This window comes from Myotis daubentonii, chromosome X (genome assembly GCF_963259705.1).
Source record: "Myotis daubentonii chromosome X, mMyoDau2.1, whole genome shotgun sequence".
NCBI lineage: Eukaryota > Metazoa > Chordata > Mammalia > Chiroptera > Vespertilionidae > Myotis > Myotis daubentonii.
This window is the reverse complement of record NC_081861.1, coordinates 135,166,233-135,192,380: the sequence shown is the minus strand read 5'-3', so window position 1 is coordinate 135,192,380 and position 26,148 is coordinate 135,166,233. Positions and strand designations below refer to the sequence as shown.

The 26,148-nt window shown below is 45.9% G+C and overlaps 1 protein-coding gene across 2 annotated transcripts in view; it reads left to right on the top strand.

Annotated features, from left to right (window-relative positions):
* Positions 1 to 23,199: 23,199 nt before the first annotated feature.
* FRMPD4 (FERM and PDZ domain containing 4) overlaps positions 23,200 to 26,148 on the top strand; it is a 192,790-nt gene continuing 189,841 nt past the window's right edge. For both annotated transcript variants that reach the window (XM_059679131.1, XM_059679130.1), the window contains exon 1: positions 23,200 to 23,312. In XM_059679131.1, coding sequence (XP_059535114.1) covers positions 23,275 to 23,312 — 38 coding nt within the window. In that variant the 5' untranslated portion in view covers positions 23,200 to 23,274. The remainder of the gene's footprint in view (positions 23,313 to 26,148) is intronic.

The window sequence follows — 26,148 nt, the reverse complement described above, 5'->3', positions numbered from 1 at the left end:
AGGAGGCTGCCGATCGATGATTCTCTCTCAACATTGATGTTTCTATCTCTCTCTCCCTCTCCCTCTCCCCTCCTCTCTGAAATCAATAAAGATATATTAAAAAAGAAAAAAGAAGTATCATCTCAGGATTTGAATTCGACATCCCAGAGTTGAAATGCTGGCTCCATACACTCAGTAGCTAGATAACTTTGGATCAGTGAGCCAGCTGTTTTCTCCTCTATGAATTGGGAAGAGTAGTGATAACCTTATAGGGTTGTGTAGATCATTAAAAGCAGTCATTGCTATAAAGTGCTGGAAGAAAGAACAAAAACTGTAGACCTAGAGGCCTGATGGCCTAAAGCTCATTTGGCCACTCAACTGGCTTGGTCACGTGTGTAAATCTTCCAATATCATTTGCCCCATCTCTCACACTGAGCTGGGGAGGAGAGAGCTGTGGCTGGCAGCTCTTTTCTTTCACAAGTTCCCAAGATCCATAGAAGAAATCGAAGTAAAATTATTAATAATATAGGAGTGGAAAAAGTTAAACAGTTGGGCAGCTCCCCAAGGAACACAAGATGGTATGTGAGACCGAGGGTAAAATAGAAAATAAAAGATAAACTGAATTTGTCTCTTCCTTTCAGGCCTCTACAGCAGGAGTCAGAAATTAGTCCTGAGGAGTTACCCCATTGTGTTGGGTCAGAATTAAGAACTAGACTCCAGTCCTAACCGGTTTGGCTCAGTGGATAGAGCGTCGGCCTGTGGACTGAAGAGTCCCCGGTTCGATTCCGGTCAAGGGCATGTACCTTGGTTGCAGGCACATCCCCAGTAGGGGGTGTGCAAGAGGCAGCTGATGGATGTTTCTCTCTCATCAATGTTTCTAGCTCTTTCTCCTTCTCCCTTCCTCTCTAAAAACTCAATAAAATATATTTTAAAAATAAAGAACTAGGATCCACAGGAACGAATGGAGAAGTGAGAGTGTGGACAGATGGGGATGTAAATGAGCGACCTTCTGCTCCTGGTTCTTTAAGACTCAGAATGGAGCCACCTTCATCCTCTCTGGTCTCTTGTGGGATATGGGCAGGACCTCCTGTACCCGGTTTAGAGACATGGATGAGTGGCTGCTGGTCCTCGCAGAGGCTCCCTTTGCCAGCGCACGTTCTGCCCCGTGCCTGTTCGCGCCTCTGAAATACTGCCAAAGCCAGCCAGGGAGCCTGCCAGCAGAGAAACATCCCAGGGCCAGAGAAGAAAAAGAAATGGAACGAAGTTTGACATTTAAAAAAAAAAAGTAATTGCCATCAAGAAATGAGAACAATTATATAAACAGAGATTGGCTTCAAGGACACATGGCCAAAATCCCAGAATCAGTGGCACAGAAGAAAAGCACAGGAAAAAACCTTTGAGGGGGAGAATGTCAAGTTCTCCAGGGGTGATCAGAGAGGTTCCGGAATAGAAGCTCCAGAGAGGCTATATTTAAAAAGGAAAGGGCGAAATCCACATTTCCAATACGGCTTTGCCGTTTTGACGCCTGCCTTTCCCAGCACATACTTTTCGGGAGTAACACATTGGCCATCCCTGGGGGAAACACACATGGAATATAATGGACTAGCAAGAGCAGTTATGGATTTGCAGCCAATTGAAGAAGTGCATTGTGGGTGGTGTGCAAGCAGGGCCTCTTCCTGTGCCCATCATTCATTCACCTGCGCTTCAGACAACGCTGGGTTAGGCCGGCTCCGTTCACTCGGGGAGGTTGGTCTGTGTCGGGTTGTGTTGTGCGTCATGATGGATGGCTGGCATTTTTCCTGGGCAGAAAGCAAATGATCTTAATGACTCCAGGAGAATGCAGCGGAAGCGTTTATCACAGCGGTGGGGCGAACAGATTGTGAGCCTGTGAATGATGACGAATTGGATAACTGGGTCTCCAGTTAAATTTAAAAAAAAATAACCTAGGAACAAACCTATGTTTTGGAGTGGGTGGTTTTTTTGGTTTTTATTTTATTTTATTTTATTTTTATTCTTTTAAAATATATTTTATTGATTTTTTACAGAGAGGAAGGGAGAGGGATAGAGAGTTAGAAACATCGATGAGAGAGAAACACTGATCAGATGCCTCCTGCACACTCCCCACTGGGGATGTGCCCGCGACCAAGGTACATGCCCTTGACCGGAATCGAACCCGGGACCCTTGAATCCGTAGGCCGATGCTCTATCCACGGAGCCAAACTGGTTAGGGCGGAGTTGATGTTGTTGTTCAAGAAACTTCGCAGTTGAATATATGTGCACTTCCTTGCTGTAGGTATAAATTAAGATTGTTTTTCCTTTTTTATTTTTAGAGTATGTTTTTTTTTTTTATTGATTTCCGAGAGAGGAAGGAGAGAGAGAGAGAGAGAGAGAGAGAGAGAGAGAGAGAGAGAGAGAGAGAAATATCAATGATGAGAGAGAATCATCGATCAGCTGCCTCCTGCACACCCCCTACTCGGATCGAGCCTGAAACCTGGGCATGGGCCCTGATCTGGAATGGAACCGTGACCTCCTGGTTCCTAGGTCGACACTCAACCACTGAGCCACGCCTACCAGGCAGCGGTGTATTTTTTGACTGTGTTCATATGAATGGATGACCACAAAGGAGGAGATATTATAAGAAAGCACAGCCGAAACCGGTTTGGCTCAGTGGATAGAGCGTCGGCCTTCGGACTGAAAGGTCCCAGGTTCGATTCCAGTCAAGGGCATGTACCTGGGTTGCGGGCACATCCCCAGTGGGAGGTGTGCAGGAGGCAGCTGATCGGTGTATCTCTCACATCGATGTTTCTGACTCTCTATATCTCTCCCTTCCTCTCTGTAAAAAATCAATAAAATATATTATAAAAAAAAAAAAAGAAAGCACAAAGTTAAATTGCTTACAAATTGCATGACGTCCCTCTTCGTCCTGCTGGGTTCTTGGAGCCCAGCGAACAGTGGCAAATACCAGATAAGCAAGGCCACTGGATCCAAAGAAATACACAGCCCCGCGCCAGCAAGCCCATATCTGTTCCTCCCCCCACCCAAACCCCCACCCCCACCACCGTCTCCCCCCACCGTGGTTTGCAGTGGAAGGCGTGGCCACAGTGCCCTTGATCTGCTGGGCTTGCAAGTGTAGACACACCCAGGCTCCCCAGTGCTAATAGCAAGTCTTCTGGGCCTTCCGTTCATGATGGCGCCTCCTGTAAAATCCCGGTCAAGCACAATGGCTGTGAGAGCCGCTTCTGTCTTGGTGCCAAAAGGCCCATTTGGTCTCTGCTAATCCATTTCCAGGTATAATCAGATGCGTGCTTATTGCTCCTGGTAATTGCAGTGTCCTGGATAGCACGGCTTCCGTTGTGCCCGGGAAGAACTCCCGAGTTCCGTTTCATTCAACGCTATTCACGAAGCCCTAACATCAGGCCATTCACCGAGCTGGTGGTGCAGGGCCTACTCTGATATAATGATGCTGGGGACCTGTTAAGGAACAGAGAGACAGGGCTACTTACACACTGCACCTGCTGGAGTTCTGCAGCTGTGTGGGCCTGGAGAGCGCATCTCTCTCTCTCTCTCTCTCATTTTCTCCCCTCTCCCTGCCTCCCCTACCCCTCTCTCCCTATTTAGAGGTGACTATGATACAAAATGCAATAGAAGTGATACCAGGACGGTATAGTTTTGCAGCCCTGTCATATGGATGACACTCACATTATTCAACTCTGCCATTTTCACACGCAAAACCCAATCATAGACAACACTTAAATTAGTGGGCATGGCCATACTCCAATAGTATTTTATTTATCAAAGCAGGTGGTGAGCTGGCCGGTGTGGCTCAGTGATTGAGCATTGACCTATGAACCAGGAGGTCATGGTTCCATTCCGGTCAGTCCATAGGCCCAGGTTGAGGGCTTCATCCCCAGTGGGGGGCGCACAGGAGGCAGCTGATCCATGATTCTCTCTCATCATGGATGTTTCTCTCCCTCTCTCTCTCTCCATCTCCCTTCCTCCCTGAAATCAATAAAAATATATTAAGAAGAAAAAAAAAGCAGGCGGTGAGCTGTAGTTTGCCGACCACTGAGAACAGAGGGAAGAGACACCATTATTGGATGTGAGAGTCAAGTCCCTGTGAAGGAGGTAGCCCACCAGATGGTTGAAGAGGACATGTACTTCTTCTAGACGGATGCCTGTCTCCAGTCTGGTTTCTTCTCGCTTGTCAGCAGATTATTTTATCTTTGATCGTTTCCTGTCATCACCTTTGGACATGTTCCTTGAGACATGTGGCCAGCTGAGTAGTTTGTGTTCTTACAGAGTTTAGACAAGTGCTAAGTGAAAGATCCATCGGAGGCCGAAAACCAGGTGACACAGAAAAGACCTGCAGGGGTGTCTCGCAAAGGGAGAGCCGCAGCCCGTGCAGCGGTTAGCACTCTTTTAAGGAGAATGCGGAAGGCACGAGGGTTTGGGGCACTTGGCGAGAGCTGGTTGGTTAGTCAATGTATATGTCCACACAGAGTGTTCCTTCTGGGTGCGGCCATATCACATTTACCGTAAGTCATCGCCAGTTCAGGGACAGGTGGATTTAGTAATCACTTTCCAGGGAAAGGTGAATCGATCACTAAGATCCTGTACGTGCTCAACAAATCCTTGCGGAGAGGAGTAGAGTAGGGGCTTTGAGTGGAGTTTCCCAAAGCCTTGACTCTCTGGCTCTGCTAAAAACTCAAAGCCATGCAGCCGGTGTTGCCCAGTGGTTTAGTGTCAACCTATGAACCAGGAGGTCACCGTTCAATTCCAGATTGGGGCGCATGCCCGCATGGCTCGATCCCCCATGGGGGGCATGCAGGAGGCAGCCGATCGATGATTCTCTCTCATAATTGAGGTTTCTATTTCTCCCTTCCTCTCTGAAAATCAATAAAAACATATTGGAAAATAAAAGCTGAGCCTCAGGCAAAGATTAGGGCCAGGCCATGCCCTGGGTGCCTTGTCTGCATCTGTGGATGCCATAGGGCTTCTGAGATGGGCACTGATCCCTGAATCCAGCCCGGAGAACTGAGCCCTTTGGATCCAGACCTTAGGGGAAGTCATCGGCTAACGTTGGAGGGAAATGGGTTAGAGGTGCATTTTGTGCGTGGTCACCCTGCTCATATGTTAGAAGGAAGCATAGTAATCCCCCCTTTGGAAAGCTGCTGTTTGAACTACTCTGTTATTCTTAGTCTCTTATTCCGTAGGTCAACTCTGTTATTTTTAGACTGTAAAATCGCTTCGTTTTTTGCTTGAACAGAAAAGATAAACTTAACTGTCTGACCTTGGAAGCTAGCCATCTAAAGGGGCTGATACACTATATTATTTCACATATTCTGCCAAGTGTTTGTTCATCCAAAGTTACAGGTGTTTGATTAGATATAATATGGACTCAAAGTTACAAGTTGTCTGTACAGATATGACAGGTGTTTGATTAGATATGATATGTATTCAAGGTTACAACTGTCCGTCACAATAACTCACACAGAGCCCTTTGTAATATCTGCAAACAAAGAGGCTTGAAAAGTTTAAAATATGGGGGACTTCCTGTATATGGGGTTCAGAATTTGCCAGAGGTAATCTACTCTGAACATGTGCGCCATAAAGATGACTCCTAACTAACTGGCTCATTAGGTGTCTTGTCCATCTCGTTTAGCTCGCTGATTTGCGATACAACAAGAAATCTGAAATGACCCTGAATGGGAAGGGCCAATATGGCTCAGCAGACATACTTTGTTTTGTTTGGTTTTCCTTGGACTATTGCCTTGACCCCTGTCTCCCAAGGTCAATGTCTGGGAAGGAGTGGGTGCTGACTTCTTGGCAAATCCTTGCTGGCCCATCTCACTGGTCTCTCAGACACCTGTCTGGGAGTCCCCAGTGGAGACCTCTAGTGCAATAGTTGTTGCTTTTTTAAATATATGTTATTGATATTTTTACAGAGAGGAAGGGAGAGGGATAGAGAGTTAGAAACATCAATGAGAGAGAAACATGGATCAGCTGCCTCCTGCACATCCCCTCCTGGGGATGTGCCTGCAACCAAGGTCCATGCCCTTGACCGGAATCGAACCTGGGAACCTTCAGTCTGCAGGCCGATGCTCTGCCCACTGAGCCAAACCGGTTAGGGCTGCAGCAGCAATAGTTGATTTCATGTTCCAGAAACTTCTTAAAGCTTCTTCCCCCAAGTGTGCTCCTGGGACCAGCATCCTCACCATCACAGGGGCGCCCATTAGGAATGCAGCCCCACCCTCCCTGGACCCCCTTTGTAACTAGATGCTCAGCTAATTCTCATGCAATAGTGTGTTGACATTGGAGGAGCCTTGCTATCAGGGGCACTCTTCATTCCGAAGGGCCTTTCTGCACTTTCTAATAAATGTACCACCTCCTTGATGAAATCTCTTTCCTGGAAATATTCACGCTTGTGGTATAAATTATTATTGTCACTTAGAGGGGCAGATTTTTCGAACTTTTCTGATAAAAACTTAGCTTGTCACACGCGGTTACAGTACAGCCCTTTGCCACCATTTGTAAGCCTGCACACTTTGTAAATCAATGTCTTCCTGGCTGTGGAAATAATGACTCCCCAATGGAGAAATATTGAGAGCTGATTTTCTTCCCAGCGTTTTGAGCTCATTGTTTCGCCCTGGCATACCTTGGGGAAATGCAGGATAGGTTTTGTCCCTATTTAGAAAATAATCACGTTTGGACATAAAACAAAAACAAAAACAAAAACAAAACAAAACAAAACAAAAAAAAACAACAACACGGTAGCAGAGCTTCCTTGTGGCCATTACTGGAGCGAGGACAAGGCAATTCTGAATCTTTTCTCTGTGTTCATTGATAACATGCCTATGTTGGGAGCAGACAGAATGAAAAATATGAATGAACTCTGAATGGAAACTGGGAGGATGGAGGAAAACCAAACCACCCCGATATTATTGCTAATGGCCCTGTTTTTTTGGCTATAGTTCTTATGCTTTTCACAATAAATGTAATTGTTCTTGAAATCGTTATGGAAATGGGAGGGCAGAATGGGAAGCTATGAAAATAATGAAATTGGGTGGGGTTTCTGGTCCACCTGCAGAATTTGATGAGGACTCCAGCTCTTTAGCTGCGAAAATTAATGCCCTTTGACAGTTTAAACAATGTGAATGAGGCCGAAATAATGGTGGCTCTTAATAAGCATCATCTTTCTTGATATTAAAATAGTCTTAGAACATGGCATTGTGTTTCGATAAGCTAAAAGAATTTTTATTGGAATTTTGGAAAGCAGCCACGAGAGGTTTTCCATTTTGGTTTTAGATGCCTATAAAACACCAGTCATCCAGACAGTGGCCCTATTTACAAGACAAGATCAATGTTTCATAGATTTATAACTTCCCATAAATACTCACCAATGTGATGGACTGAGCTCTCATGTTCCTTCTTTGCGTCAGATACCTTGGAAAATAGGAATCTTGTTTGCTGTCCTTGAGTGGTGAACTGTTTTTGTCGGTGGGAATTTTGGTGGATTTTGTGTGCCGGGCCTTTTCCCAATCCTGTTAAAGATGATGGCCTTTGAGCAAGAGATTTGTTTGGTTGATGAAGGTGACATTTTGGACCTCAGTTATCACTTAGTCCAGCATCTTTATTCTATGTATAAGAAAATAGAGGTCGCAAAGAAAAGTAACCGAATCAAGGTGCCACTACATATCTGGGGTCAGAAAACTATAGCTATGTGACCAAATACAGATTTTTTTTAAAATACAGCCAGACCCCTCCGTTCACATATCATCTGTGGCTACTGGAAATATAACTGTAGAGTTGAGGAGATGCAATAGAGACCCCATGACTTTCAATGCTGAAAATATTTATTATCTGGTTCTTTATCAAAAATGTTTGCTGACCCCTGTTATAAATGGCACACTTAGAACCTACTTCTCTGCCTTTCAAGTCAGTGTTCTGCCCTCTATATCAGCGGTTCTCAACTTTCACAGGGGTCGCCTAAGACCATCGGAAAACACATATATAATTACATATTGTTTTTGTGATGAATCACTATGCTTTCATTATGTTCAATTTGTAACAATGAATATACATCCTGCATATCAGATATTTACATGACGATTCATAACGGTAGCAACATTACAGTGATGAAGTAGCAACAAAAATAATTTTATGGTTGGGGGTCACCACAACATCAGGAACTGTATTAAAGGGTCGCGGCATTAGGAAGGTTGAGAACCACTGCTCTATATGTTTTTTTCCACTTTTTGTTCATAACAGGTGCATACATAGTCATATCGGTTCCTTTCCGCTCTCTCCACTTTCTTTCTTTAAATAATCTCTTCCCGTTTATTCCTGCTGGTATCTAATTGAGGATAATTTTAAAGTAATATTTGATTATCTTACTCAGGAATGAGAGATCGCTATTACGTATACTTGTTAAACATAGGATCCTAAAATTCATTAATCAAGGCTGAGAAGATTGAGAAAACTACAGTCCACTCATGCAAATCCTTTCTACAGTAATCCCTAAAAATTCAGAACTGATGAAAATATACGTGCTTGTCTCCAACAAACCGCGAAAATATAATTTTCACAATGGATAGCTAGCTCAGAATATGTTTGAATTTTTTATATGTAGTTCATGAGGATGTTCGAAGCCAATTGGATTCAGCTAAGCTTTTTGAGTAGCGATATTATGTTATGAGTCATCTAAAAATAAGGCAAGTGTGAACTTGAATGCTGCCTCTCAAAACAATGAGTGTTTGCAAAAGTGTTTTAACAATGTACTTGAAAATTAGATTAGGCCATTTGGCAGATTCAGCCAATTCTAGGTTTCATTAATCCCATAATCGCTGTCAAGTTCAATGACAGGATACATTTGGTGGGTCCTCAGAGTATATTCAAGTTCTATATTATAGCTAAGAGCAAAGGCTGGGCCCTACACCAAGTAGGAAAAAGCATTCAAAGGTCACTACGGGTGAAACTGTCTTTTGTGTCGGATAATTGGAGAGGAGCAAGGCAGATTCCCCATCTCCCAATTCCCACATTTCCCAGCATGCACTCCTACCTGAGGAGTTTCAATGAGAGCTCAAGGTTCTGGGAACCACCAGAGCCAGGACAATGTTGAAGTAGGGTGAGCAAGGATGCTTGCTTTCTTCAACAACACTATCAATTCCATGAGGGCAAGCGCCCTATTTGCTTGTCAAAGCATTAGTCCCACACAATGCCTGGCACAGTAGTCCTCAATAACATGTTTTGAATGAATGAATGAATGAATGAATGAGTGAATGAATGAATGAAGTGTCATGAGGTCACCAGGTGCTTGGAAGAGAGAAATAGTTCTCTGACTACATGACAGCTGAGAGTAGGAACTGTACATTATAGGGCAGTAGTTCTCAACCTGTGGGTCGCGACCCCTTTGGCGGTCGAACGACCCTTTCACAGGGGTCGCCTAAGACCATCCTGCAGATCAGATATTTACATGACGATTCATCACAGTAGCAGCATTACAGTTATTAAGTAGCAACGAAAATAATTTTATGGTTGGGTCACAACATGAGGAAGTGTATCTAAAGGGCCAGAAGGTTGAGAACCACTGTTGAAGCGTCTCTATCTCATACAGAGCTGAGCACAGAACCTTGTAAAAAGGGGACAATGCCCAATGAATGCTGGTTGATTACCCGAAAGGCCTTTCTGTGTGGAGGCTTAGCTGGTACAATGCCTTGTGTGTTCCCTCTGATTCTTCTCTCAGTCCAGAGTGGCCCATCTTCTCTCCAGTCATCAGCTTAACCAAACTCTTTACTGTCTCTTCAAGAGATTCATTTGTCACCTCAGATCCTTTCTGGGAAGAGGAAGACAAAAGGGATAGATGCAGGTCTGCCATTCATCAGCAAATGTAAATGCTCTAGTCTGGCCGTGCCTTGAGCTCCCGGCCATCTGTCCCGGGCCTTCTCACTGGGGTAAAATGTTCTTTGATGTGGAAACCCTTGTTCTGCTGCCCGTTGTGTATGTTGCCGCTCTCGCCTGTCTGTCCCTTGGCCTGTCTGTCCTGCTACCTGGCTCTAACCAGGAGCATGTGTGGGCCTCTCCATCCTGACGGGCCCGGTTCCTCCTCATTAATTCTAAGATACTTTCAGTTCTGCTTTCTGGTTGCTGATACATTATGAATTTGTGTTCCCATTTTGAACTCTGCTCCTCCAAAAAAAAAAAAAAAAAATTCCGAGGAGTCTTGGGCGCCCTTTTCTGCTGTGTCCCAAGTGCACATGACTACCTTAGTCCTGAGTCAAAGGTTTGAACGCTTGTGTGTCAGCTCCATTAGTGAACAGTATCTGTTTCACAGCTACCCTTGCCAGGCCCTGTGTGAACTCCAGAAGCTACCCCTGTGCAGACGCTATGGTGTGATGGACAAACATGGGTCATTATTCCTGGGTTTTGAAGGAAAAGCATGCATCAACTTTTTCCCACTTTGTATCCTTAAAACATGACTGAATAAAGAGACAGGGTGAATAAATGGGAGACATCAAGCCTAATTGGATACTGAAGCAAACAAAAGAAAACCTATAAAAGACCATTATTAGGATAACTGAGGAAATTTGATTATGGACTATATATTAGATAACATTGTGCCAATATTGAATTTGATTTTGATACAGTTTTATCATTTTGAAGGAGAATGTCCTTTTTCTTCAGAGATAGATACTGCCAAATATGGTGCTGAAGTGTCCTCATATCTGTTAGTGACTACTAGTAGCCTTGCACACGAATCCGTGCACCAATTGCTCGCTGCCGCCCTCCTGTAGCTCCCCCTGAACCCCTTACCCCCCCCACCATAGCTTGCTGCCCTGTGCCCTCCTGTAGCTCTCTGCCACTCACTTGTAGGTCGCTGCCCCACCCTCCTGCTGATCCCTGATCCGGTCATTATGTGGTTAGTCGTTACACGTAATGACCATTTGCATATTACAACTTTATTATATAGGATGAAATGGTTCAAGGAAACATTTTATTTTATTTTATTTTTAAAATATATTTTATTGATTTTTTACAGAGAGGAAGGGATAGGGATAGAGAGTTTGAAGCATCAATGAGAGAGAAACATCGATCAGCTGCCTCCTGCACACCCCCTACTGGGGATGTACCAGCAACCAAGGTACATGCCCTTGACCGGAATTGAACCCGGGACCCTTCAGTCCACAGGCCGACGCTCTATCCACTGAGCCAAACCGGTCAGGGCTCAAGGAAACATTTTATACACATAGACAGAGAGACGGAGAATCTAAAGGAGGGAAGGCAAATGGGATGACACAAATGTTGCAAAATATGAACGACTGGCAAACCTCGGTCACTGTTTTTCAACGTCCACACTGTTGACACAGGGGCCAGTCTGCCTCTGTAGTGGGCTCTGCTGTGCACTCTGAGACCAGCAGCAGAACCCCTGACCTCTGCCCACTAGGTGCCAGTAGCACCCCACCACCCCCAGTTGTAACCACCAGAAATGTGTCCAGACATTGCCAACTGTCCACTGGGGGGCAAAACCTCTCCTTTTTGAGAAATACTGCTCTAGGTGAGGAGTCCAGGAATGGTAGTTGTACACTCCTTTCAACTCTTCTATATGATTGTTAAAGTGAGAAGTCAAGGAAACGAACAGTCTTGGTGGGAGTGTGAGCTTGCCATGAGTGGAGAGCTATTTCCGGCTAAGTGAACCTTGACCTGGAAAATGAAAGTGACTTGATACCAAGGGTTAATTTAGTATCAGTAAGGTTTAGATGAATTGCGATTTGGTTTTCAGAAAAACAGAGGCAATGCTGAGGCAGTGAGTTCCTGTTGACCTCCGTATTACCTTATGGCAGTGGTTCTCAACCTGGGCTGCACATTAGAATCTCCTCGGAATGTTTTTAAAATCCTGATTTCTGGGCCTCATCCTCCGGAAATTCTGTTTCTTTGTTACTCATGTTGTGTACCCCACCTCATCACAAAGAAACTGAATTTCCGGAGGATGAGGCCCAGAAATCAGGATTTTACAAAGATTCCCAGGTGATTCGAATGTGCAGGCAAGGTTGAGAACCACTGCCTTAAGGGCTCTAGCATCGGTCTCCTGAAATCATGGACCCGCCCGGTCATTGTCATATGAGTTCTGTTGGAGGATGTTCCACACTGATTGCTATTTCTTCATTTGTTCGTTCAAAGAAATGCTATTCGGAAACAGTTTCTACATGCCAGATCCTGCTCTCGGTGTCAGATGTGGTTGCGGTCGGGATTTAATAGTGCAGGGCACTGGCCGTGGGTGAACTCCCACTGGTGCCACACTGTCCATTCCCATCATGCGGAGACAGGTCCTCCCGCCATTCCACAGCAGAAGGGAATATGAAGCGTTATGTTAGCGCTTCCATGTATCCAGGTCTCCCGCCCAAAGCAATTGATAATATTCCTATTTCTGTGCAGTTTTGCGTACCTAGCAAAGCAAGCGCGACAAGACCACTTACATGTCTGCTCAGCCCACAAAGAGTATGTGTTGCACCCCTACCATTGCCAAGTACTGTGAACTCCAGGGATGTACAGAATAAGGCGACCACCCTGTCCTGAGGGAAATCGCAGCTGGCTGAGGGATATCACAGACAAAAAGAGGTCATTTCTATTCGAGGTGGCAGCTTGAATGAGAACAGTTCAAGTTGCAACGAATTGCTTAACAAGTCAGTGTTGATTGAGCATTAGCTAAGTGCTGCATGTGGAATGTTTTTAAGGCATGAACGCTCAGTAGCTTATAATCCCGGAAGACACGGGTTCACATGGGAAATATATTAGTAATTATAGAAGGTGGATGCTACCTCGAAGGTGCACACAGTAGGTTCCCATAACTACAGGGAAGCGAGGTCATCATTTTAGGGCAGTGGTCGGCAAACTCATTAGCCAACAGAGCCAAATATCAACAGTACAACGATTGAAATTTCTTTTGAGAGCCGAATTTTTTAAACTTGAACTATATAGGTAGGTCCATTGTTATTCACTTAATTAGGGTCCTCCTAAGGCTTAGGAAGAGCCACACTCAAGGGGCCAAAGAGCCGCATGTGGCTCGCGAGCCGCAGTTTGCTGACCACTGTTTTAGGGCAAGAGTATTCAGGGACTGTTCTCTTCAGGGGCTGGCCTTTCATAGGAGTTTAGAAGAGGGACCAATTTTGAAGAGTGTGGACAGGAATGGGGACTCAAAGTAGGGGCAGGAGAGTGTTTTACCCACGTGAACAGCATGAATGAAGAAACGGAGACATGACCAGGAGGATACGTGTGTTCAGGGAATGACAAGAGAGTTGGTTTAAACAGCACAGAATATCCTTATACAAAATGAATGCGATGCCAGGCTAGAAAAGATCCGGGCCAGGTGATTAGGGGTGACTATTTCTGTGTACACAGATATTGTTCTCAGTACATCCTCTTGCGCACACTCTCTCTGGACCAGTTCTGTCTGTTAGTCTTATGGCTGAATGGTAGCCATGGTCTGAGCCGTCATGGCGGCAACCAGCCCTTCTTGTGAAGCTGTTGTGAGATGTAAAATGGACCAACCTGTGAAAATCCCCAGCACAGTGGCTGCCTAATAGCAGTCATTAAACTCATATTATCCGCCTGCTCCCCCAACACACACGCTCACCTGCTTGCAGGCAGGGAGCTACCACTTTCATGCCTAAGATGCTGAGCCAGTGCCAGCAGGTACCTCAGACTCCTGTATTCATTCCATTCACACTGAGCTTCTGTTGTATCCTGGATGCTGGTCTGAGTAAGAGACGGAGAAGGATGAAGAAGACCTGGTCTTGCATATCCACTGGCCCCGCGTGCAGGGACAACAGCATTCTAGTCAAAGGGTCTCAATTGTTGGTGGGCTGACTGTCCCCATATTTGGCTCTGGAGCGCCTCGCTGGGCGTCCTTGGCCACCCTGGCCAGGCTGCATGTGTTTCCTGCTGTACATGTCAGCGCTAATGCTGATTGTCCTCCCGGACCCACGGAGCTGGAGACTCACTTTGCAAAAATCAAACGTCTCATTCAAGGCAGAGTTGCATTTGACGTTGATGGCCACGCCTGCGTGCAGTGTCTGGGGACTCTACATATATGTCCTCAGACGCCCAGGCTGTCTTGAGTGTGTCACAGCATTTCATACAGAGTGGGGCTACAGTTTGTCTGTCCAAATTCTTGGAAAGAGAACCTGTTAGCCTGGATTTCAGTCTCCTGGTCGTTCTCCCCGATACCCAGTTAGGAAATGGAATTCAGTGAGCTGGTGAGAGGTTTGTATTGAAACTCGTGGCAATAGAACCACATAGTTTTAATGTGTGGGTTGTGAAACTATGCAGTGAAAATAATTAGAAAAAGGTTTGAATTTGGTTATGAAAATAGACATCCTGATGTCTTTTACCAGAGGTAAACTCTTTTTTGAAAAAAATATATATTTATTGATTTCAGAGAGGAGGGGAGAGGGTTAGAGAGAAACATCAATGATGAGAGAGAATCATTGACCGGCTGCCTATTGCACGCCCCCTACTGGGGATCGAGCCTGCAACCCGGACATGTGCCCTTGACCGGAATCGAACCTGGGACCCTTCAGTCTGCAGGCCGATGCTCTATCCACTGAGCCAAACCAGCTAGGGCTACCATATGTAAACAAACTGTTGATTAATAACACATTTAAGCTTGAGTGAAATGGTTTGGTGATGAACATATTTTTGAGTTTCTGCTTTAGGAGGCTTTGCATGAATTTTTAAAGTGTTTTTCGACTGCCTGCGTTCCCACCTTCGCGGTATTTTCCTGTCCTCCTTGTCATCACAGAAGTGAAATCTTAAAACTAGTTGGTAGGCTGATTCTTACTCCTGTCTGCATGGGGTGTTATTTCCACCCCGTCAGTGTAGCTTTCTTCTCAGGCGCCCGCCCTGGCAGCTGCTAATGAGAGAGCGTCGGGTGGAAACCTTCCCTCTTACAGGAGACTGCAGTGCTGTGGCTACTGGTTGAAGAGAGTTATATTCTTCTTAAAAACATCCCTCTTACAGGAGACTGCAGTGCTGTGGCTACTGGTTGAAGAGAGTTATATTCTTCTTAAAAACAAAACAAAACATTTTTATTGATTTTGGAGGTGGGAGAGAGAGAGAGAGAGAGAGAGAGAGAGAGAGAGAGAAACATCAGTGATGAGAGAGAATCATGGATCAGCTGCCTCCTGCACGCCCCCTACTGGGATGGAGGCCGCAACCCAGGCATGTGCCCCAACCGGGAATCCTGGTTCTTAGGTCAATGCTTAACCACTGAGCCATGCTGGTCAGGCCGAGAGAGTTCTGTTCTGAGAGAGAAGAGAAAGCAGCCTGATTCAGAACAGGCCTGACCATCCACAGCGTCGCGAACTGGGACCAAAATGCTAGGTTGGTCACGCAGTTACTCCTCGGGACAAGAGGCCATGTAGGACAGGACCCCCCGCCCTAACGGGGCACACCAAGTTGGTCACCGAAGGAACGAGGCTTCCACCAAACTTGCAGCTTTTTAAATTCTTCCAGAACCATCTTTGGTTCGTTTCTCTCAGTCCCTCTCTGCTCCCTTTGCCTGTACCCCCATTGCACGTCCACCTTGAATGTCATCTGCTCGCACATTGCGTGAAGTTAGTTCTGTTGGTGGCTACTGTAACCCAAGCTCCATTTAGAGCAAAATACATGAAAAAATACTTTACATTTTGTAATGCCATCTGTAAGACTAAAGAACCTTAGGTTATTCTGCAAATAATCTCTGTGAGTCGTCAGAAATAAGGAGGGTCAAATTCAGGGTCAGGTTTGATTGGGTTGGATGTGCGTGTTGCCATTCTCTGTCAGGGATGAATACCTGAATGGATATGGCTTATCTGAAATGGACATGATAATTAGCCTCTCAATACCCATTCCTGAGGACACAGCTCAATCCTGGCTCCTTTCTGCAAATACTACCAGGTGTGTAAGGAAGACCTCATCATGGTACAGTGTAAGTCAAGCATGTCAGACTCGCGGCCCGAGGGTCGCATACCTGGTTTACATGGCCCGTGTTAGCCTTTGAGTTTGACTTGCTTGGTGTAAGTAATATGGAAGTTGGAGTGGGAAGCCTCAGGATTATGTCCTGGGTACACTTCTAACTAGTTGTCTGATGCCAGTAGGAGCTTTGCCCTCCGGGCAGGCGTTCTGGTGCCTCCACTGGACATTGAGCCTCGGTTTCTTCTCCTTTAGAATAGACCAGCCGTGGGCAAAGTACGGCCCGTGGGCCAGATCCGGCCCGTTTGAAATGAATAAAACTATTGAAAAAAAAAGTCCGTACCCTTTTATGTAATGATGTTTACTTTGAATTTATATTAGTTCACACAAACACTCCATCCATGCTTTTGTTCCGGCCCTCTGGTCCAGTTTAAGAACCCATTGTGGCCCTTGAGTCAAAAAGTTTGCCCACCCCTGGAATAGACTCATTATTGCTTTCCCAGGCACTGTGTTGCTTACTGAGGCAGGCCTGTGAGTCTCTAAGGAATCCTGTCTGTAGAAGTGCTGTTGAAACGTGGAGGTCAAATACAAAAGTTATCTTCATTCTATTAGAAACATTTGTAACCCAGCATGTGGTCTGGTGGGACATCCTGAATGAATCCAACTTTGTCCTGCAGGGCTTTCTGCATCTCATTGACCTGCAGAGTGTGGCCGTGAACTGGGTGTTGCTTCCGTTTGACACAAAAACTGAAACGCAGTAAGGCCAAGTCATTCGCCCCAAGCCGTGCAGCCATTGAAGTGGCAAACCTGGGATTTGAAGTCATTCTCTGTGATGTAAAGATATAATCTATATATATAAAAGCCTAAGCGACCGTTATGACTGGTTGATCGCTCGACCAGTTGCTATGATGCACACTGACCACGAGGGGGCAGGCACTCAACGCAGGAGCTGTCCCCTGGTGGTCAGTGCACTCCCACAGTGGGAGTGCCACTCAGCCAGAAGCCAGCCTCTCAGCTGGTTTTGGTCCAATCACTGCAGGGATCCTAGATTGCGAGAGAGCGTAGACCAGGCTGAGGGACCCCACCAGTGCATGAATCCGTGCACGGGGCCTCTAGGTGATCATACTAGTAATTAGGCTTCGTGTGGAAACTTTGAGAAAGCTTGTTTTTTGTTTTAAGTGCATTAAGCACCAAGTGTATGCTCAGTTCTGAGCTCGGAATCATACTCTCCTACATCACGAGCTAATAAGCAGGGGCACATTGTCATTGTGGCGGGATCGGTCTGTTTGGGGCGTCCTCTGCATGGAGGGATGTTCAGCAACATGCCTGGTCTCGTCCCTGAGCCCCTCCCCTAGCGGTGACAGCCAACAATGTCTCTACTCATTGCCATATGTTTCCCGGGGCCAAAATCACCCCAGGAAAGAATCACTAAGTGAGACTAATTCCCGTTTCCCGATAATGAAAACATGGTAGAAAGAGTTTCGTGTCCAGGGTCACAAAGCTAGTGCATGACAGGATTGGAATCTGACTCCAGACTTTGGAAACTGTTCTCATCTTCCTTCTCCCCTGAGGCATCCTTTTTTCTTTTTCGTTTTGTTTTTTGTTTGTTTTTTGTTAATCCTCACCCGAGGATATTTTTCCATTGGTTTTTAGAGCGAGTAGAAGAGAGAGGGAAAGACAGAGAGAAACATCAATGTTACAGAAACACATCGATGGGTTGCCTCCTGCACGAGCCCGAGTAGGGCCTTGATCGGGGAATCGAACCCAGGACCCTGCAGTCCGCAGGCCGACACTCTATTCACTGAGCCAATCCAGCGAGGGCTACAGCATCCTTTTTTCTGATACTGAGCAGTGTTTCCTGGGAAACTCAGGTCACCATAGCAGCCTACAGATCACTTCTAATAGGTCAGTTTTGCCCTCAAGATTTGGTTCAGGGCCGAGAGCTGTGCCCGCAGGAGGAGACCCTGGGTCGCTCGCCCATGGTCCCAACACTAATAGCTCTGCAACTGTGCCTTACCCTTTGCAGCTGCTCCCTCTGCATGCATCCAGATCGTTTTTGTCAGGACAGTTTCAATCTGTTGCTGAGAATAGATGGGCGAAGCACAAAGTTGCAAACCAGTTCAGTGAGTCCTGGGGAGTTTCCGGAGGGCCTGAAATAGCCCTGCCGATGTAGGTCGCTATTTTTAAGGCTGAGCTAAGTGTTTGAAAGTGGCTCACACAGCCGTGATCTCGAGTTGAAGTCACAGAACATCAGACTTGCAAGGAATCTCGAGGCCGGGCCGACACCAGTGGAAACTGACCCTCTGCACACACAGCTGGGATTCCTGGCTCCTGGGCAAACGTGTCTAATATTTTCTTCTCCTTTGAGAGCAGCTGGCACTCTTCAACTTTGGACCTTACAGAGAGGTGTCACTGGGGCTAGTTTTTAACCCGTTCTTGCTAGATGAGGGGCAAAAAATAGATGATGATCCTTCTGCCCTTTTTCTATTTTGAGAATGGATAAAACCATTGTGAGTCCTGTATCCCTCCAGGGTTATACGGAGCTTCATTTGGCAGAGTCTTTATAACACAGGATATTGTGATCCAGACAACATAGAATCCTTAGCACAGAGCTTGGCATCGAATAATCCCTTAATAAATGTCAGGAGTTGTTAACAACTTGCCTCTCTTCAAAATAGAGCCCATTCTTTTTATTATATTTTAAAAATATTTTTATTGATTTCAGAGAGGAAGTTGGGGGAGAGAGAGAAGGAGAAACATCAATTATGAGAATCATTGATTGGCTGCTTCCTGTACGCCCTCTACTGGGGATCGATCCCACAACCCAGGCATGTGCCCTTGACCAGAATAGAATCCTGGACCCTTCAGTCTGCAGGCCGACGCTCTATCCACTGAGCCAAACCAGCTAGTTTCTATGCACTGGCCCTGCTGCTGCTCTATAAGGGGCCACCTCTTCGCCTCTGGGTAGAAGAAGCTGTGTCTTCAGCAATGATTGGATGGGCGGCATTTGGGAGTGGTGGGGAGTTTGGTGCAGCCATAGAGGTGGGATTCAGAAAAGGTTCCTGGAGCACCTTCCCAGCAGAGAGTAAACTGTCAGCTTCAAGGATGGATGTTGTGGTTGGGGTGGACTTCCAGTGAGCTCACTGCATAGCACGGGAGCCCAGTCCCCCCAGTTAGGACCTGCATCCTTGTTTTTTCTCCAGACTGTCATTACATATGTACAAACACTGTTATCTCTTTTCTACTCCCCCTTTTAAGTTTTTGAGTTCTACTCATGCCTTTCTGACCCATGTATTTTTTAAAAAATATGTTTTTATTGATTTGAGAGAGAGAGGAAGGGGGAGGGAGAGAGATCTAGAGAATCTTCAAGGAGAGAGAAACATCCATTGGCTGCCTCCTGCATGCCACCTACTGGGGATTGAGCCCACAACCAGGGCATGTGCCCTGATCTGGAATCCAACTGGAGACCTCATGAGATGATGCTCAACCAAGTGACCCCCACTGGCCAGGGCCCTGACCCATGTATTTCATATCAACACATGAGCAGACAGGTTTCTAGTCATGTCTGAGTTTAATTATTCAATCATTTCTTTTGTGACAACTGCTGTCCCTTGACCTGAATTACCTCAATTAGTGTTTGTGGATTTTTCCAGTAGCTTCACTTGGTGTTTTATGACAAAAGGATTTATTGGGAAACAACTTCGTGGACTGTTGCTTACGACTTCCTGAACATTGCGGACAGGACACAGTGTAGCTCATAATAGAACGCAGGCTTCCTCCAGCTCTTTAGTACAGTACTTTTATTTACATGTCAATTATATTAGGGAGGCTGTCTCTTTCTTTTAGTGATTTAGACTGTGGGTGTGGGGGGTTGGGAGAAGGGAAGAAAGGAAAAGAGAAGAGAAAAGACAGTCTACTGTTTTGTCTTCAATAAGTTAGCTGAGCCCTAGCCGGTTTGGCTCAGTGGATAGAGTGTCAGCCTGTGGACTGAAGGGTCCCAGGTTCAATTCTGGTCAAGGGCACTTGCCAGGTTTGCAGGCTCCATCCCCAGGGTGGGGTGTGCAGGAGGCAGCCACTCAGTTATTCTCTCTCATCGTTGATGTTTCTATCTCTTTCTCCCTCTTCCTTCCTCTCTGAAAGCAATTTAAAAAATTATGTATATATAAAATAAGTTAGCTGTGCTGGGAAAGGTGGATGTTCGGATACAGTACATAAATTAATAATGCACAATGAATGGTTGTGCTCTCAGCATAGGCCTCCTTTCACTTTCAAGAATATTCTTTGTGGCACCTCACACTGCACGAACCCTTTTCCAGCCTTTGTAACAGCGGATGTCCTGTGTTCATACCCCTCCGGGCCTGTTCTTTTCGGTCCTCCCCTTAGAAAGCATGCACCTGGGAGTGCAGAGAAATTGGCGGTTTCGGGGGTAGCTCGGGGTGGAAATTCATGTGTTTTCTCGCTGCAGGAAAGCAGCACCTTTTGTAAAACACAGCCCGAGGAAATGGCTGCTGCTGACTTCTGCATGAAGAGGAACAAACGCTCCCCGCGTCTTTGTTTTTGAATAGTCATCCGGCCAGAAATCACCCGTGCATTCTAAATGTGCCAGATGCGGGCTCAATGTGTGAGCCCTCGCTCACCACACTTCGTGAAGGATGTGGGAAAACCAAAAGGAAGTTCAAGAGAAGCGAGGGAGGCGGTTAACATGATGCAAAAGAGTTCCTCTCCACCGTACTTACAGGAAATGGGCTTGCTTCCCCAGGGAGTAGTGTTGGGTCATGTTCAAGTGCATGAGCTGGTGGGGAGGGTTGCGGTGCGTTACCCTGCAACCTGGGGAATGAAATCTCTCCTCATCACAGAAAGGTTGACACCCCTGCCCGGCCGGCATGGCTCAGTGGTTGGGTGTGGACCTATGAACCAGGAGGTCAGGGTCCGATTCCCGGTCAAGGGCACATGCCTGAGTTGGGGGCTCGATCCCCAGTGTGGGGCGTGCAGGAGGCAGCCGTTCCATGATTTTGTCTCCTCATTGATGTCTCTCTCTCTCTCTCTCTTCCTCTCCCTATCTCTCTGAAATCAATAAAAAATATTTTTTAAAGAAAGGTTGACAAATCAAAATAAATAAATAAAAAGAAATTAATAAATACGAAAAGAAAGGCTGACACCCCGGTTTTGGGTGCTGTTCCCATGAGATCTGCCATTGAGAGTGAAGTTGTGAATGTGGAGCCTGGCATAGAGGGTATTGACTGGCGGATGGTGTGGCCTGGGCAGGTCATCCCCCCTCCTCCCCACACTCTTTGGGGCGGGTCTGCGATGGGGAGCTGCCCAGGCTCTTGCAGGCCATCCAGAGAGGAACTGCACCTGGACCAAAAGGCCACGTGATGCGCAATATTGCTCACCCTGAACTGGTATCGCTTATTTCCTCTGCATCGATAAGCCCGGCGGGCATCTTGGGCGTCGATGAGAGATCAGTGGAATTTCTGCAGGAGCCCCCGCAATGGCGCGCAGGCCTCTGGCTGGGGATGGTGACCACCTGTTGGTCAGGCGGAGTCACTTCCCCCTTCCTCTTCATCTTGCAAAGGCACCGTTTCAGCAAATTCTCAGTAACCCCTCCTTCCATGTTGCTGATGAGGCAAAATGTCAAAGCTAATATGTGGCTTTTCGCTGCAAATGACATGGAGAGTTTGTCTCGGGCTGAATGGCGCTCCTTGCTTGCAGTGTGGTTACAGTCGTGGCAAGTTTGCCTTTTGTGAGAGGCATTCAGGATACTGAGGCTTGGGTTGTTTGACCCCAAGACCCATAAAACTGGGAGTTTATTTTGACTCATGGGTTTATATTGTGGTGTGATATCCATTTCTATGCCAAACTGTCCTAGTAGCTTTTCTTGGTAATGCTCAGTTCATGGAAAGTGTGCAGAACGTTTGCTCAAAATTGGCTTGTGTGTCCTTAGGAAACTTGCTTCATCCTGCTGAGCCATTCATTGCATTCACCTCACAGGGCCTCTGGGAAAAGGCACCCGAGAGCCCAGCTGGTGTGGCTCACTGGTTGCCAGGCATAAATCAAACCACTCTCAGGATATCAGACCCGGGCCTTGAAAAGTCTGTCACATGCAAGACAAGTGTGTGGTGATAATTTTAAGAGAACCCCCCCGCCCCCCCCCCCCCACACACACCTTATGTAGCTGAAAATATTGGTGGGAACTGAGCACTCTGGGGTCATTAAGTGGGGGTTTCTTGAATTGAGGCTCATAGACCAGGGTGAGTCTCTAAACCATCTATGTCAGACTCAAAGGCTAACACGGGCCAAATAAACAAGGCTTAAGTTTCTTTGGGCTACAAGAAAAAAAAGCTTCCATTTTCATAGAAACGTAGGTTTATTTCGTTAGAGACATGCTGAATACAAAGGGCTGAAATAAATGAGTCATCGTTAACATATAATAATAGAACATTTTAATAAAAATTAATATTTTTCTTGAACATTAACTTACAAGACACTGAATAACTGCACAAGTTAATAAGTGTCACAGAAATAAACCTGTTTTTCTTGTTCTCTGAAAGCGAAATATTTCCTGTTGCGCACACCAAACAAGTCAGTCCAAGACTATTGACGTGGCCATCGGCTGCTAAAATATTAAAGGGTGCGCCTGTGTGTAAAGGAAATAAATGCAACACGATGATAGTCATCAGTCATTAGCGAATGTTGTAGTTCATTATTAATAATTATGTGTAACAGGATACTGTAAAAATTAAGTTATGAAATTTTCATTAAAACGTTTCTTACATACTGTTTTATTGGCTGGGCCACAAAAATATTCCTTGTGTGCTGCATGCGGCCTGCGGGCCGCGAGTTTGACATGCTTGCTCTAAACCCCTTTAGAGGTTAGGTCAAAACTATTTTGCTAGCCCTGCCCATGTCACTCAGTGGTTGAGTGTCACAGTTTGCTTCCTGGTCACGGCACATGCTCGGGTTGTGAGCTTGATCCCCAGTAGGGGGCGTGCAGGAGGCAGCCAATCGATGATTCTCTCTCCTCATTGATGTTTCTGTCTCCCTCTCCCTTCCTCTCTGAAATCAATAAAGACAGATTAAAAAAAAAGAGCGAGCAAGATTCTATCCAGAAAAGTACAAAGCATGGTACCTGACACAACAGAGTCACGCAGTCAGCGGAGGCTACAGCCCACAGTTGCATGGAGCAGGTCCTACATGCCTTCTGGAGCGTCTCAGAAGAAAGGTGCAGGAGTCCGTTGTAATGATGCTTTTCTTTCTTTCCTCTTTCGCAGCCACAGGACGAAGTCTTCAGGCTGGCCACCTCCCTCGGGAACCTGGGGCTTGAACCAGGTCCCGCCCTATGGATGGGAGATGACGGCGAGCCGGGATGGCCGGGACTGCTTCATCAGGTAGGTGGCGCAGACGACATCACGGCAAGATCTCTGGCTCGTGGCCGTCTCTGTTTGCCCCTCTGCTCGGGAGAATTAACCGACTTCAACCAGGGACTCCTAGGCATTGGGAGGCCATTACACAACCAACTTGATTGCCTGTGTTTTCTGTCTCTCGTCACATGGGTTTGCTTTGTTCTTGGTCAAGCACCATCTTAAAGTGACAGTTGCCCATATGGCATGGTAACCATGGGCCAGAACAGTTTTCCTTCATAAATCTAAGGCCCGCTGTACTCATTGTCTGAGGCGAACACAAAAGTTTGCCATGAGGAGTATCACTGAGAATGCTTTGTAGAAATAGTCAATTCCGAAATGTAACGGACGCACCTATAACTAGAAAAGTCAGCTCAAAGGATGGTGCCCATAATGGATCGGGTCATACATTTCTCACAGGGACATTGTTACCAGGAAACCCCCAGTTGGGCTCGGGCTGCCTGTCCCTGTGTCCAATAACGAAGACATGGTTGACTCATAGAAGGCATTAATTGAGAAGGCCAGCCAACCAAGAAGACAGGGTGTCTTACAGCCAGGCGCCGGGGACAGGATTATAAAGGGGAGTGGGCTAGGGTGATATGTGCAGGCCTGGGGGTCTGCAGACGTCAGCTATTGTCCTTAGTCATCAGGCGATGAGATGATGTTGACGAGATGATGTTTTGACTCCTGGTGGGTCGGCCTGACCACGCTTATCGGTTCTGCTTGCTGGATTCGCACCTGAGTCACCTCCCCAATCGCTTCCCACAGGCCTTGAAAAGGAAACTTGAGAAAAACTTAACCCCCTATTCACATATCAGAAACTTAACCCCCTATTCACATATCAGAAACTTAACCCCCTATTCACATAAGGATATGAGTCCTAAGATTTAAAATAATGTGATTACTTTTCAGATTAATTCAGGTGCTCTATCTATCAGATTATAAGTCCCCTCCCTATCAATATTGGGTAAGATTTTGGATTGTTGTGGAAGCTCCTATTTTAATTCTGGTGAAATATGTATAGTATAAAATTTGCCATTTTTCTTTGTACCAATTAGTGCCATTAAGTATGTTCAAAGTGTTGTGCAACAATCACCAGAATCCATTTCTAGAGCTTTTTCTTATCATCCCCAACAGAAACTCTGTACCCATTAAGCCAGCGGTCGCCAACCTTTCGGACCTCATGGACCACGAGTGGGCTGCAGACCACTGGTTGGCGACCGCTGCATTAAAGAATAACTTTCTATTCCCCCTCTCCAACCCCTGGTAAACTGTATTCTCCTTTCTGTCTCTGAATCTGTCTGTTCTAGATACTCACTGAAGTGAAATCATATAGTGTTTGTCCTTTTGTGTCTGTCTTATTCCACTCAGCGTAATGTCCTCAAGGTTTATCCATGCTGTAGCACATATCAGAATTCCATTTCTCTTTAAAAATTAATAATATCCCCTTGTATGGGTATATATCACATTTGCTTATCCATTCATCTGCCAATGGGTCGTTGGGGCCCTTGTGAACAGTACCTCTTTAAATACCGGTGTACAAATTTCTGTTTGTGTCCCTGTTTTCCATTTTCTTGGGGACCTAGTTGGGAGCGGAATTGCTGGATCATATGGTAATTCAGCATTTACCTTTCTGAGGACCCGCTAAACATTTCCACGGTGCTCTGATGCTTTGCAGTTGTATGAGAAGAATACTTATAAAACACTTCTCAGAACAGCAAGGGTCTGGCCTGCTTTCTTCTCCAACCTAAGTGAAATTCTTAGTTCTGAGGAATGAGTGACATAGAGTTGCAATCCGGAAGCACAGTTTGCCCTGGTCTAATACAATTGAGCAGAGATTGGTGGCCAAGGGGAACGAATCTTTCACACCGCAGGACGCATTGTTTTGTGGAGGGACCAGCAAACACAGGCTCATCATGAGAGGTGGGGAGTCATTTTTATAACAATTAAAATACCGCCCTGACCAGTTTGCCTCAGTGGATAGAGCATCGGCCTGTGGACTGAAAGGTCCCAGGTTCGATTCCGCTCAAGGTCATGTACCTTGGTTGCAGGCACATCCCCAGTAGGGAGTGTGCAGGAGGCAGCTGGTCGATGTTTCTCTCTCATCGATGTTTCTAACTCTCTATCCCTCTCCCTTCCTCTCTGTAAAAAAATCAATAAAATATATTTAAAAAAATAAAAGAATTAAAATACCTGCCAAGATTGGGGATTTGATCTCTTGAGCATCCCGTACCTTCATGCTTGGATTGTTGGAACATAGCTAGGGAGACAGTCACATGTTTCCCAGTTTCTGTAGCTCAGATCTCTTCCCTTCCTAGAATTGCTCTGGGGCAGAGAGAACACCCCTCTTCAAAGTACAGTTGGGGGCTGAAGGGCTTGCCTCCTGGGTCCCTCCTGGGAAATTCAAGTTGCCCTTGAACATGACCCACTGCAGGGCGCCCTCATGTTGCTAGAAAGATATTTTTGTACTGCATTGTGCCATCTATTTTGTAACATGGTTATGGGTTTATATAATAGACTCAGTTGTGGTGGCCTAGATGCTTTGATTCAACACAGTCAAACTTTCTGGCAAAAAAGTAAAATTTTCAAAAAACATGGATCATGAATTTATGAAGGCATAGCTCAGACTTCTCTAATTACAGTGGTTTTTTCTTTTCCTCTGGTAGATTTGGGTTCTAGGCTATTTGATCAATAGATTAAAACCAAGACTAGCCCTGGTGTCACTTTAACATGGACAGTGGCCTAATTCCAGCTGTTGAATGTGTAAGGGCCAATCATCAATGTAATAGAAAAACCTATACTGATTACTAAACGGTAAGTTTTA